General features: G+C 48.7%; 1 protein-coding gene across 2 annotated transcripts; it reads right to left on the bottom strand.

The window, feature by feature from the left end:
• Nucleotides 1-859: 859 nt before the first annotated feature.
• SLC25A28 (solute carrier family 25 member 28) lies at nt 860-12445 on the bottom strand. 2 transcript variants are annotated; one of them, XM_062214260.1, is made up of 4 exons: nt 12155-12445; nt 3924-4152; nt 2796-2852; nt 860-1708 (listed from the first exon to the last, which is right to left on the bottom strand). In XM_062214260.1, exons 1-4 carry the CDS (start codon nt 12443-12445, stop codon nt 1191-1193), a joined length of 1095 nt encoding a protein of 364 aa, XP_062070244.1. In that variant the 3' UTR covers nt 860-1190. The 2 variants fall into 2 exon arrangements, with proteins under 2 accessions (XP_062070244.1, XP_062070245.1); XM_062214261.1 differs by lacking the exon at nt 12155-12445 and adding an exon at nt 11874-12130.
• Nucleotides 12446-12765: the final 320 nt, after the last annotated feature.

The following is a 12765-nucleotide window of genomic DNA, read 5'->3' as shown; positions in this document are numbered from 1 at the left end:
TGGCTCCTAGCTTCAGCCTGGCCCAGCCCTGGTGTTTGTGGGCATTTGGGCAGTGAATCAGAGAATGTAACCTAACTCCCTCTTTTCCTTTCAAATAAAATAAAAAATAAAAACATAAAAGGAACAGACTGACCCACAAAGCATGGCCAAAGCCCCAGCTCTGAAAGTCTCCAAGCAGAAGACTCACCAGGCAGGGAGCGTCTTCAGGCAGCAGATTGGAGAATCCACCCTTAGCTCGGCCCTATGTGCAGGAAGCCACAACTAGATTCACTTCCCAGGTCGAGCTCTGGGTTGGGGTCTCAACTCTGCACGGAGGGGCTTCCCTTCTTGTGAACTGGACATATCTGCACTGCTCACCTCACAGATTTTGTGAGGACCAAATGAGATTGTGCGCACTAAAGTACTTTGTAAGAGCCTTGAAAATCTAATGATATGTATTATCATTATCAGTCTTCAGGGCTTGCAACTTCACCGAATCAGCTTATTTTGCAACCACATTAGAAAACACATTTCCATGTGCAAACTCTTAAGAGCTGTGAGCAGAGCTGAGAATCAGAGCAGAAAAATCTTTTGTCTCCTCTATGCCAGCTGCTGCCCGAGGGAAGGGGTGGTAGTGGTCAGGAGCACCTGTGTAGCTGGGGTCTGCCCAAGGCCCACTGTCCCAGCCAGTAACTGTCCTTGGAGCCCACTGGAACACGGGAGTGGGCCCTAAAATCCCAAATGATCATGAAAATCAGCAGAAACAAGAACTACAGGCACTCAGCAAATCTTTCCTTTGGGTCCCTTCATGCATGCTCCAAGTCAAGAGCAGGAGACAGCATTTCTCGTCCCTTTTGGCAAGACAAACCCATTGAAACCATTTAACTTAAAGGCTTTTTATTAGGAACCAGGGGGATGTGCTACTGATCCCTCTCTAACAGTCTTGAGCAGGTCCTCAGGCCCAGGATGGAGAGAGGATGTCACAAGTGCTGAGCTCAGCTGCACTTGCCTTAGGCCTGGAAGGAAAGACAGTGGCGACAGAGGCTGGCAGGAAGTGGCGTTAGCCAAACCCGCAGTAGGCGGGCTGGGGGAGCCCTCTACTTCCCCTCCAGCTGCACACAAGGCGGAAGCGCGCCAGAAGACTGGGAACATGACTGGGGTGGGCAGAAGGCAGCAGTGTTGTCTGCACCCTGGCTTCGTCCAGCGTTCCTTCACTTGCCTGCCCTCCACTCTTCTTGCTGTTTAGTGATTAGGTACTTGAAGAACTCATACACAGACCACGCGATGGCTGTGGAGGGGATCTGGTATATCACTCTAGCTTGCACCCCTCGGAAGTAGGCGGTCACACCGCCTACTTGATATACCGTCCTGAAGGCATTAGCCATGCCTGTGATGTGTCCTGTAACGTTTGAGTTCAAAGCCAGGGACTCCTGGGTATTGAGCAGTGTTTTGCAAACGTCCAGTGGGGTTGTGGCGGCGGCAGCGACGGCTCCTGCACAGGCTCCGGAGAGGACGTGGGAGCTGGGGTTGTACCGTCTCTGGGGGTTAAAGTGCTCCTGCAGAAACTCATAGGTCATGAAGTGAATGGCTTGGAAGGGAACGTTCATGGTTAGCTGGGTGGTGTAGCTGCGGTAGAAGGCCCCGGCCCCTTCGTTTTGCCACACTGCCCGTACACAGTCTGTCACTCGGTGGTACGGCGAGTTGTACATCTGCATCCTCTGCTTGACCACTGGGTGCGTCATCATCAAGGAAGGAAATGGTGACAGCCACCAGTCAGCGACACAGTGTCCAGGTTCAGCGTCCCAGGTCGGCAGGTCAGCCAAGCGAATGGGGAAAGAAAGGAAGAGTGAGCTGCTGGCTAACCTGCCAAGTGAATGTTTCTCATTCTTTTTAGTGCAGGGGGTAGCAGAAGAAGGTTGGCAAACAGTCAATAATGGACCCATGCCTTAGAGGGCTGCTATAAAAATCAGCCAATGAACACAAGGGCTGTGCCTACAGCTTAGTAACACTATCTGGCCCCTTCACAGCTCCCAACAAGAACCAACCTGGTCACAGGGAATGGACTCATGGGCACAGAGTCCAGCCAGCCCCACTCTGATACTGAGAGCATCTGACTGTCAAGGCATGAGATGGCATCCTTCCTGAGCAGGGCACGAAGACAACAAGATTCTGGGCCAAAGAGTTTAGCTTCAGTTTCCACATCTCCCACCTCCTCGAGCAGATAACAAGGTGTGAGCTCATTATCTTCAGCTTAGCATTGGGCCTTTCCACCCTAGGGCCTTGCCCAGACAGATAAACTGGACACGGCTACCTCTTTAGGTTTGTTGGGGTGCCTCTTTCTCACACTAAGACTGTTTTTGGACTACTTTCCTGCAGCTGAAAAGCCAAGATCCAGGCAGCAGTGCAGGGACTGAGCTCTACAATTTAACCTTTCATTCCTTTCTCAACCATCTCATTGCATTAAGAAAGGCACTATGTTTAAACGTCAAAATCCATCTCAGTCTCTTTGAAGAAAAATGAAATAATTTCCTAATTGTAAGGAGAGATCAAATCCACTACAAAGGAGACTTCTGGGAAGGCTCAGAAACAGGTCAAGTGGATCCCCATCTTTTGCCAGGGAAGTCCCACAGAGGAATTAAATCCCAATGAATGTGCTTCCTGTCCGAGGGGTTCCTGAATTCCAAAACCACGGGGGTAGCGCCATCTAGTGGCAACATAATATAACGTACAGAATTTCCCACTAAAAATGATGGGTTCCTTGGCTTTCTTCTTCACCCCTGAAGGAAAGATGAGAGATGAGGCTGAGGAACCATTACCTTCTACTGGATTCATGGCTGCGTCGTGCAGTAATGTTGCCACACACCCCGCTGCACCTGCCAATGAGAACAACTGCCACGTAAGACCGGGAGAGGGTGACCGATGCACTGAGGCCCCCAGAGAAGGGGGGTGGCTGTGCTAAACCACAGTCGGGGCAAGGCAATGCTGTCAGTCCAAAAGATAGGAACTCACTGCCCCCAAATTCAGCTTCCAAGAAATCAAAGCATTCGTTCCCAGCAACTTAATGAAATCACCAGTGTGTAGTCCCCAACTATGATGGGAAAGCTAGGAAGAATCACAGAAAGCAGCCGGATTTTATGAATGAAGAAGATTCTGAAAAGAAATGTGGCCCCTTGATTGGCAGACACACTGCTGCCGAGGGGGGCGAGCACATCAGCTGCCACCAGTGGAGGAATGCAGGGGCCAGGAGATCAGATCCTCACCATAGAATCCGGCCTTGCTTCCTGCTGCCCAACCAAATGCTGACATGTGTCCCTCTAGATCTTTCCTTCAGGTCCTGACAACCCTCAGCCTCTCCATACTTGATTTGGTTTCCAATCATGAAACCCTAGGCTGCTTTCCCTTCCCTTCCTTCCATACAGCCTCCAACCTTCTGGTTTTTGCAAATAGTCCCTTGTTCCCACCCCTATTCACGTAGGGAGGCTTTGTCACATCCTCATCGACACCAACTGCCTGTGGGGCAGTCAGGATCCTGAAAAGGTGAGGCGAAGAGCTGAGGCTCTGTCTTCCTTGGGCGACTTGGTCACCTCCGATCCTGCCCTGAAGAGCAGGACACCACCCGACTACCAAGAAAATACATACAGGGGTAGTTTGGCGTGTGTCTGCATGTTCCCCAGGTATTAGAAGTTGAAGCCAGGGAGATGGGCAGAAAGTCAAGCTGGTGGGTATGGGAGGACACTGTGCCCTTTGCTGAAGTGCCCCAAAGGAGGGGTGGGGCAGGAGCAGCCCACTGTCTGAGAGTATCAGATTTGGAAGGCCCACCCTATGATCTGGCCTCCCCCAGCCCAAAGCTTCAGCTCTAGTCATCTTGAGGCTGGGACGCACTGACAGCAGCAAAGCCCAGAGAGTTGGGAAAGTGGGAGAACCAGCACAGGAAGGCTCAATACCATTGGCAATATGGCTATTGCCCCCAGGGTGGATTACATCACTCAGTGTCTTTTTTAACTTTTCATAGCAGGCAAAATACAGGGCGTGGGCAGGCCCTGCGCCTGTTGCTGTGACGTTCAGCCCCCGCATGGGCCTCCACAGGCCCTCCGTTCTTATAATCCTCCAGAGGGCCTCCAACACGTTGCGATAGCGGGCGGCTGGGTCAGGCTGCAGACTCTGCATCCGGGTCTGAAATTACAGTAAGAAGTACAACGTCAGTGAGGTCAAGTTCTCAACCAACCTCATTATGCACGCTTTGGGCACTGGGCAGAAGCTCCACATGGGATCATGCCAGTCTGTGGGAGTGATGCCTGGCACCCAGCTTCCCTTCTTTCCAAATGTATATCTGATCTTTCCAAGCCTTGGACCTTTTTCTAGTCTGAGTGAAACACCATTATTTTCCCTGAGAGCATTACTACTTGGTAAGTGTCCTGGAACTTCAACATGATTCATAGGCCCGGTGACAAGTAACATGCATGTGTTTCAGGAAAAGTTGCTTTTGTGCCATACTAAACCCCGGCTAAAAGTTCTTTAAAAATGGACCTGAAATTCAAGTACTTACTGCTTACAGCATAATTTATGCCTTACTTCTAAATGCTGACCTTGGCTCTGCTTCCCAACCACATACTACACTGACTAATGAGATGATGGCTCATCTTTTGATACCTTTTCAAACGATCTGGCAGTTGTGGCTGGGGCTGCAAGTTAGAGTCTTGGCAGAAGTAGCCTTCCTAATGTATGCGGCTCTAATTTTCCTGAGGGAGAAAGTTGACCCTGAAACTGTGAAGGTGGTGAGTATCTAGCTGCAAACCAACCTAGTCTCTAAAACTGAAGGGCCTTCCAGATTTCTAGTCTCAATGACCAGATCCCAAAACTGGCATCAGCAACTAAAATCAGCCTCAGTGAAATCCCCAGAATCTCTGGAGGAGTCAATGATTGGAACAAAATGGATGCAGACAATTTGGATGACGATTCTGGATAAAGTTTTATTGGAGTTAGGGGAATGCATCTTATTTGGAACAATTCCCCAAATCACAGACCTTCTCTGAAGGGTATGTCTCTCCATGAAAATCTCATCTCCTGACCCGTTTCAAGGTTAAAGTAACATGAAGACCAATGGTTAATATGAAATCAATGTCTAGTGCCTGGCACACAGTAGGTACTTAAGATTTCTTTGCTGAATGAGTGAATGAATCTTTTGTCACACAGCTGAAAATACCAAGTACAGACATTGGTGAGCCAACAGGGCAACTGATGCCCACATGATTTAAAAGCTTGCTTCATGCCAACCAATAGCTTTAGTGTGGACTTAAAAGCTCAAACCTTACTGTTGGCCAACTGGTATCCAAGAGTGATACCTTTCTCAAGAGCATGAGAGCAAATAAACTAACCAGATTAACAGGTCCTGGTTAGCCACAAGCAATCCAAGTTCCTCTAGAGTTATTTCCTCCTGCCTGCTACCTACAAAAAACTGGAAGCTTAAAAGGTTAATTATCAGAAATTCAATCTGAAACACATATCACTTATCACAATTTGACAAATTCTTTCCAGTTCTCAAAAAAAAAAAAAAAGCCCATGAGTTTCTAATAATGGATGTTATTAATCTTTCACATTACCCAAGGATATAAAATACATCCTAAGGGGGCTGGCATTGTGACACAGCAAGTAAGGCCACCACCTGTGACACCTGCATCCCACCTTGGCACCGGTTCAAGTTCTGGCTGCTCTACTTCCAATCCAGCCCCATGCTAATGTGCCTGGGAAAGCAGCAGAGGATGGCCCAAGTGGTTGGACCACTGCACCCACGTGAGGGACCCAGAGGAAGCTCCTGGCTTCAAGTCAGCGCAGTTCCAGCCATTGTGGCCACTTGGGGAGTGAACCAGTGGATGGAAGATCTCTTTCTCTCTCTCTCTCTCTCTCTCTCTCTGTAACTCTGCCTTTCAAATAAATAAATCTTAAAAAAAAAATCTAAGAAATTTTTTATAGAGACTATGAGTCTATGCTGGTGATAGCTAATAAACCAAGATAAACCAGACCTGGAAGCTTAACAAATACGTTTCCATGTTTGTTGGAAACTGATCTTGAATAGGAAAAATGTGGAGAAATTGCATTGTTTTCTGCTGGAATCAATGGCTTATCTGGCAGTCTTGAGAGGTCTGGATTCGGATGCTTCATTCCCTAAGAGTAAGCTGCACTGTCAGAAGTTCGCTGAACATTTCCCACATTATCTAACTCAGTGAAAATACATCCTCCCTATGGAAAGAACCTGGACAGAAACTCTGCCAAATACAAAAATGAACATGTCTCCCCAGATCTGTGGGCCACTAAGTCTACCTTTTAAAGAAAGATAAACTCTTTGAATAAGGATGTATGAAAAGCCATGGCCCGGCACTGGAGAACCAAGCAAACGAGCAGGGAGGTGAGCAGTCTGGTAAGACAGGCTACGTTACGTTAACGAGCCTGAGTCTGAGCCCCAGCTTTGCTGGGTGTGTAGTCCTGGGCATGCCATGTAATTCTCTGAGCTTCAAAGCTGTCATCTGTTACCGGAGGCCAGCAACAGCTGGCACAGATGGCTGCTGTGCGGACTGAAAGGGGCAGGGCACGTAAAGCCACTGGTGATTCATAAGGTTTGAGAAATATCTTCACTGGACTCCAATATGATTCCAAGATATATTTGTTCATATCTAAGAATTTACAGATCATGGAAGCATTGTCTTTTTTTTTTGACAGGCAGAGTGGACAGTGAGAGAGAGACAGAGAGAAAGGTCTTCCTTTGCCATTGGTTCACCCTCCAATGGCCGGCGCAGCCGGCGCGCTGCGGCCGGTGCACCACGCTGATCCGATGGCAGGAGCCAGGTGCTTCTCCTGGTCTCCCATGGGGTGCAGGGCCCAAGGACTTGGGCCATCCTCCACTGCACTCCCTGGCCACAGCAGAGAGCTGGCCTGGAAGGGGGGCAACCGGGACAGAATCCAGTGCCCCGACCGGGACTAGAACCTGGGGTGCCAGCGCCGCAAGGCAGAGGATTAGCCTATTGAGCTGCGGTGCCGGCCGTATTGTCTCTTGTCTATGTCATTTTACAAATATGCATGGGCAACAAACTGGTCCTTAGCTACTAATAAATCAGGTTCAGTTTTATTATTTTTTGTTTTCATTTTAAGTTTATCTGTGGCTATAACGATTTACATGTTCAGCAATTAATCTGAAGGTTGTATGCTCAGAGATGAGCTCTACTGTGAAATTCTGTGCTTTGCTTTTTTATTTGTTTCCAATTTATTTGAAAAGCACAGTAACAGAGACAGACAGAGATCTTCCAACTACTAGTTCATTCCCCCAGATGCCCAAAACAGCAAGGCTGGGCCAGGCCAAGCCATGAGACCCAACTCAGTTCAGGTCTCCTACATGGTTGACAAAGACCCAAGTACTTAAAGTATCACCCACTGCCTCCCAGGTTGCACATCGGCAAGAAGCTAGAATCAGAAGCAGAGATGGAATTCAAACCCAGACACTCATATAAGGGATGTTAAGTGTTCCAAGTAGAGTCTTCACCACTGCACCAAACACCCACCCAGCTTGCTCTGTAGTTGAAATCTAGTTTTTAGTTGCTTTACAGAGGGCTTGGGAGTAAGAAAGATGAGCTCTATGGCCTTGGACAATTTTTTACCCCAAAGAAACTTTTTATTTACAAATTTCCTAAGTACAACTTTAGGAATATAGTGATTCTTCTCACCATACCCGCCCTCCCGCCCCCACTCCCACCCCACCTCCTCCCCTTTCTGCCATCCCCTGTCCCATTCTCTATTAAGATTCATTCTCAGCCAGCGCCATGGCTCACTTGGCTAATCCTCTGCCTGCGGTGCCAGCACCCCGGGTTCAAGTCCCGGTTGGGGTGCTGGGTACTAGTCCCGGTTACTCCTCTTCCAGTCCAGCTCTCTGCTATGGCCTGGGAGGGCAGTGGAGGATGGTCCAAGTGCTTGGGTCCCTGCACCTGCATGGGAGACCAGGAGGAAGCACCTGGCTCCTGGCTTCGGATCGGCACAGCACCGGCCATAGCGGCCATTAGGGGAGTGAACCAATGGAAGGAAGACCTTTCTCTCTGTCTCTCTCTCACTGTCTATAACTCTCTGTCTCTCTCTCTCACTGTCTAACTCTGCCTGGGCAAAAAAAAAAAAAAAAAAAAAGATTCATTCTCAATTAACTTTATACACAGAAGACCAACCCTATACTAAGTAAAGATTTCAACAATTCACACACACACACACAAAAACTATTTGAGAACAAGTTTTACAGTTAATTCTCATAATACAACTCATTGAGGACAGAGGTCCTGCATGGGAAGTGCACAGTGACTCCTGTTGTTAATTTAACAATTGACACTCTTATGTATATAAGTGATCACCCAAGGCTCTTGACATGAGCTGCCAATGGAAATGGAAGCCTTTTGAATCCACAATCTCTGTCAGTATTTAGACAAGGCCATAGGAAAAGTGGAAGTTCTCTCCTCCCTTTAAAGAAAAGTACATCCTTCTTTGATGGCTACTTCTTCCCACTGGGGTTTCACTCACAGAGATACTTCATGTAGGACATTTTTTTGCCACAGTGTCTTGGCTTTCCATGCCTGAAATGCTCTCATGGGCTTTTCAGCCAGACCAGAATGCCTTAAAGATCGATGCTGAGGTCAGAGTGCTGTTTAGAGCAACTGTCATTCTATGGGTCTCCTCTGTGGGCGGCTTCCTTGGACAATTTTTACTCCTCTTTTTTTCCATCTATAAAATAAGGAAAATGGTGCCTACTACATGAACTTGTTTCAAGGATTAAATGAATTAATGTATGTAAGGCACATCGGATAGCACTTGGTACACACAAAAAAATGGCATTTGCTGAGTACTTACTATTATGAGGTGCAAAATCAAGTAAGCCAATGGTTCCATTTCCTCACTTTTCACATATATCTGAAGTTTGGAAAAGATTTGTCTTCCTCTACTCTTTTCTCCTTTAACTTATTATGTAAATAGATATTCACGTCACCACTACAGAACCCCAAACAGCACCTTGGTGACAGGTGGCTACTTGGCCAGATGATTCTGGGAAGGGTTCTCACTGCCTTGGGTTGCGAAGCCTGTCCATATAGATCGAGTCTGACATTTGACTCACAGGCCTAGATAAGGAAAGTGGGATTTATCTGGGCTTCCAAACCTTCCTATTATGACCATGGAAATAGCTAGCTGAATAACCATGGCCCAGCAAGGCTATACTGATTTTCCATGGCCCCTCCCAAGGATATTTTAAGTCGACTTGACCCTGAGAAGTGGCTGGGGAGACACAGGCTTGCATGCCAAGAGGCAATGTCAGCTTTCATTTGCAAACATTCTGGTGGCTGTTTAGGCTACAACATTGACACCTGCTTCTCCTCTCAGAGTATGGTGGGGCTGATTTCCTTGCCGTTATCCATTTCTGGTTAGAGAGACTAGCTACCAGGGCACACGTGAGCTGGGACGCTCCTCCTGAAGGAAGAGATTGATGTTTGCTTTCTTGTCTGCGCAGAAGCTAACTCACACTGGCCTCACCTAGTCCTTCCCTCTGGTCATATAAATCCCAGCACTGATGGCAAATGAAAACGACTCTTCTGAAATAAGCATTTGTACTCCGAGCAGCTGTCCTCCAGATCAAATAAGTGTTTCTTTAATGCCAGGTTATGAGGTCTGGTTGTAGTGTCATATGACTAATTTCTAAAAATCAAAAAAAAATTCCAAAGCTTATGAAAATGAACAACTGTTCTTCAGAATAGTTACCTTGGAAGGCCAGAAGTGACGGATTTCAGCAATGCTGTGGTTATGCAAAATAGTTCGGATCTCCTCTCCCGGAAGTGCTCCCTTCCTAGGTTTATAGGCCTCAGGAGCAAATCCGTGTCCCTGCTTTCCAGGCCCATCATAACTTAGACCCCAAGCAGTATCAGTCATTTTGGTCTCTCACCTCATTTTCCATATTTGATTCTCAGTGGTCTGATACTAGAAAATTGATTGTATCTTGTCACAGGACAAGAATCTGTCTCCATTAAAAATATATACCCAAAAATTCTAGAAGTACTTCTAAAGCAAGAATTAATACCATTCTGTAAAAAAAAAAAAAATTTTTTTTTGACAGGCAGAGTGGACAGTGAGAGAGAGAGAAAGAGAAAGGTCTTCCTTTGCCGTTGGTTCACCCTCCAATGGCCGCCGCGGCAGGTGCGCTGCGGCCAGTGCACCGCGCTGATCTGAAGGCAGGAACCAGGTGCTTCTCCTGGTCTCCCATGGAGTGCAGGGCCCAAGCACTTGGGCCATCCTCCACTGCCTTCCCAGGCCATAACAGAGAGCTGGCCTGGAAGAGGGACAACCGGGACAGAATCTGGCGCCTCGACCGGGACTAGAACCTGGTGTGCCGGCGCCACAAGGCGGAGGATTAGCCTAGTAAGCCGTGGCACCAGCCACCATTCTGTAAATTAAAGGAGCAAAGAGATAGCCCTTCATACTATAATAGGACAACAATTACATTGATAAGTTATAGTAATATCTCTCAGTCATATTATTACATTGTATTTTTCAAGCCATGAAAAATTGCCCTGATTGTTTTTTCATTTGCTGATCATCCTGAAACATAGCACCCTATACCCTGTACTCCACTCAAGGTAGAAGCAGAGTGAGGTTACTCTGTAACTAGATAAAAGTAACTTTTGCATATATAGCATTATTAACTCAGTCCATTCAACCTAGAGTCTATTACATAATCCAGAGCACAATCTGCATCTTTTTAATTTCTACTTAATCAGTTTACATTTCCATGGATTTTGCTATTTCCCTTCCCCCCAGTTGATAAGGGATTTAAAATGCTAATATCCATTTACCTAATTCTCAGTGGGTATGGCCCTTGGGAGGAGTGACCCTGCAGCTGTGCCACAATACTCCTGCCAACTTAGTGTCACTTGCGAAGCTCTGTGAGCACTTGCCTGACTTCCTCATCCACCTGCCTCATGAAGACATGAGACGGTACTGGAGCCAGGGGCATGCCTTTTGCATGACTTCCTTCGCATCTCCTAAGTTGATACTATCCTCCTTTTGAATAGGCAGCATTCCCCTAATTTGGGGAGAAGGCATCCATCAGGATACTGTTAACTTTAACAGCTAAAGGAGGCCTCGACCCCTCTTTATTTCAATGGCTGTCCTTCCCAGAGTTTACTTCTCCCTCAGTTTAGGCCTCTCCTTTACTACGATACAAGAACAAGAGCTGTAAAGAACAATCTGTCCCCTTCAGCACCTAGCTTCCTGCAGGAGGGCCAGGCTCCTGAAGCCATTAATCATCGTGCGTGGTCGTGGTTACAACTAGTCTGACTTTCACAGGAATCGCGTCCTCATGTTGCTCTCATCTCATCTTCTTTACACTTCCATCTACTTTTCTATTACTCCCACACTTCCCTTCTAGGCGACTTGTTCCTTTAAGTCAGCTTCAGGTGGCCAAAGAAATACACTACCCGTTTCCTTCTCTCACTGGCCGGCTGCTGTCTCCCTGCACACACACACACAGTCCTAACCCGAGCTGTTTTCATAGTCCGGAAGTAGGGGGGGGATAGCATGCTTTGCTTCACAGAGAAACTGAAACCTTTCCCTGAACACGATCTTTCCCGTGTTACTTCCAGCCTGGAACTCAATTCTGACTGCACAATGATTTCCTGGCACTCAGGGGTAAAGGTTTTGCATGTAAATCCTTCATCTAACAGAGACCCAGACACCACCAGCTCCTGCCGGGTCGCTTCTAAGGGAAGACACAGCAAGGAACTTCTCAAATACTAGCTCAGGAAACACCTCAAGCACCAAGATCCAACCCAGGGTCTGATGTATGCCAGCTGGCGTCACCTTAATGGAGTTAGCCGCACACTTACCTGTGCTTCGGGATCCCCAGCCCACCCTATTCCTGTTTAGTCCCAGGCGGGGTCCAGGGCTTTGGCTGACAGGTTTTCGGTCCTGTGTGCCGATTCAGATCTCACTGGCGCTAGAAACAGGACCTTGCTTGCACGCAGTATCGGTTCCAATCGAGTGGTAGTGGCAGGAGCCAGGAGGGAACCCATGTTGATTCCGGCTTTCAACCGGGATCCTGGCTCCACACAGGACCCATGGGTCAGGTCAGCCCCAGGTCGGGTTCGGAGCGGGGTCCAGGTCTCACCTTGACGCAGTCGACGGGGTACATCACGCAGTGCTCCAGGATCCCGGCCACGGCGCCCGCCACCATGTGCGTGGTGACAGTGGCTCCAGCAGGCAGCGCCTCGTAATCCGGACCGGAGTCCGGATCCTGACGTACTGGGGGCCTGCAGGCCCCCGCCTCCCCGCCGCCGGCCCCCCGGCCCACGCCCCGCTGCAGCCACCCGTCCAGCAGCGTCGATTCCCCGGGACTCCGCCCGGGCCCAGATGCCGGCCCCCCCGCCACACTGCCAGCGCCCCGCCCCTCCAACTCCATCCAACCGGGCCAGCTGCGGCGCCCACCCCCGCCGCCACTGCCGCCACTGCCGCCACTGCCGCCACTGCCGCCGCCCCCGGGCCCCGTCGCGTCTACCTCAGGCACGGCCCAGAGAGCCCGGGGCCTCCGGCTCCCGCTTGGCCCAGCGGACACGCCCCCCAGCCAACCATTGGCGCAGATAACAAGTTAGCCCCACCCCTTTCCTTACGTTGTAAAAATATCTCTGTGGTATTAGCGAAGTTGCCTGTCATTCACCCGCCCTGAGGCGTTGCTACCGTCTAGATCCCACCCTTTCCCCTTTGATCTTGGAAGCTTCTTGT

Source organism: Lepus europaeus, chromosome 17, assembly GCF_033115175.1.
Source record: "Lepus europaeus isolate LE1 chromosome 17, mLepTim1.pri, whole genome shotgun sequence".
Taxonomy (NCBI): Eukaryota; Metazoa; Chordata; class Mammalia; order Lagomorpha; family Leporidae; genus Lepus; species Lepus europaeus.
Note: the sequence above shows the minus strand (reverse complement) of the source record. Positions and strands in the feature narration are given on the sequence as shown.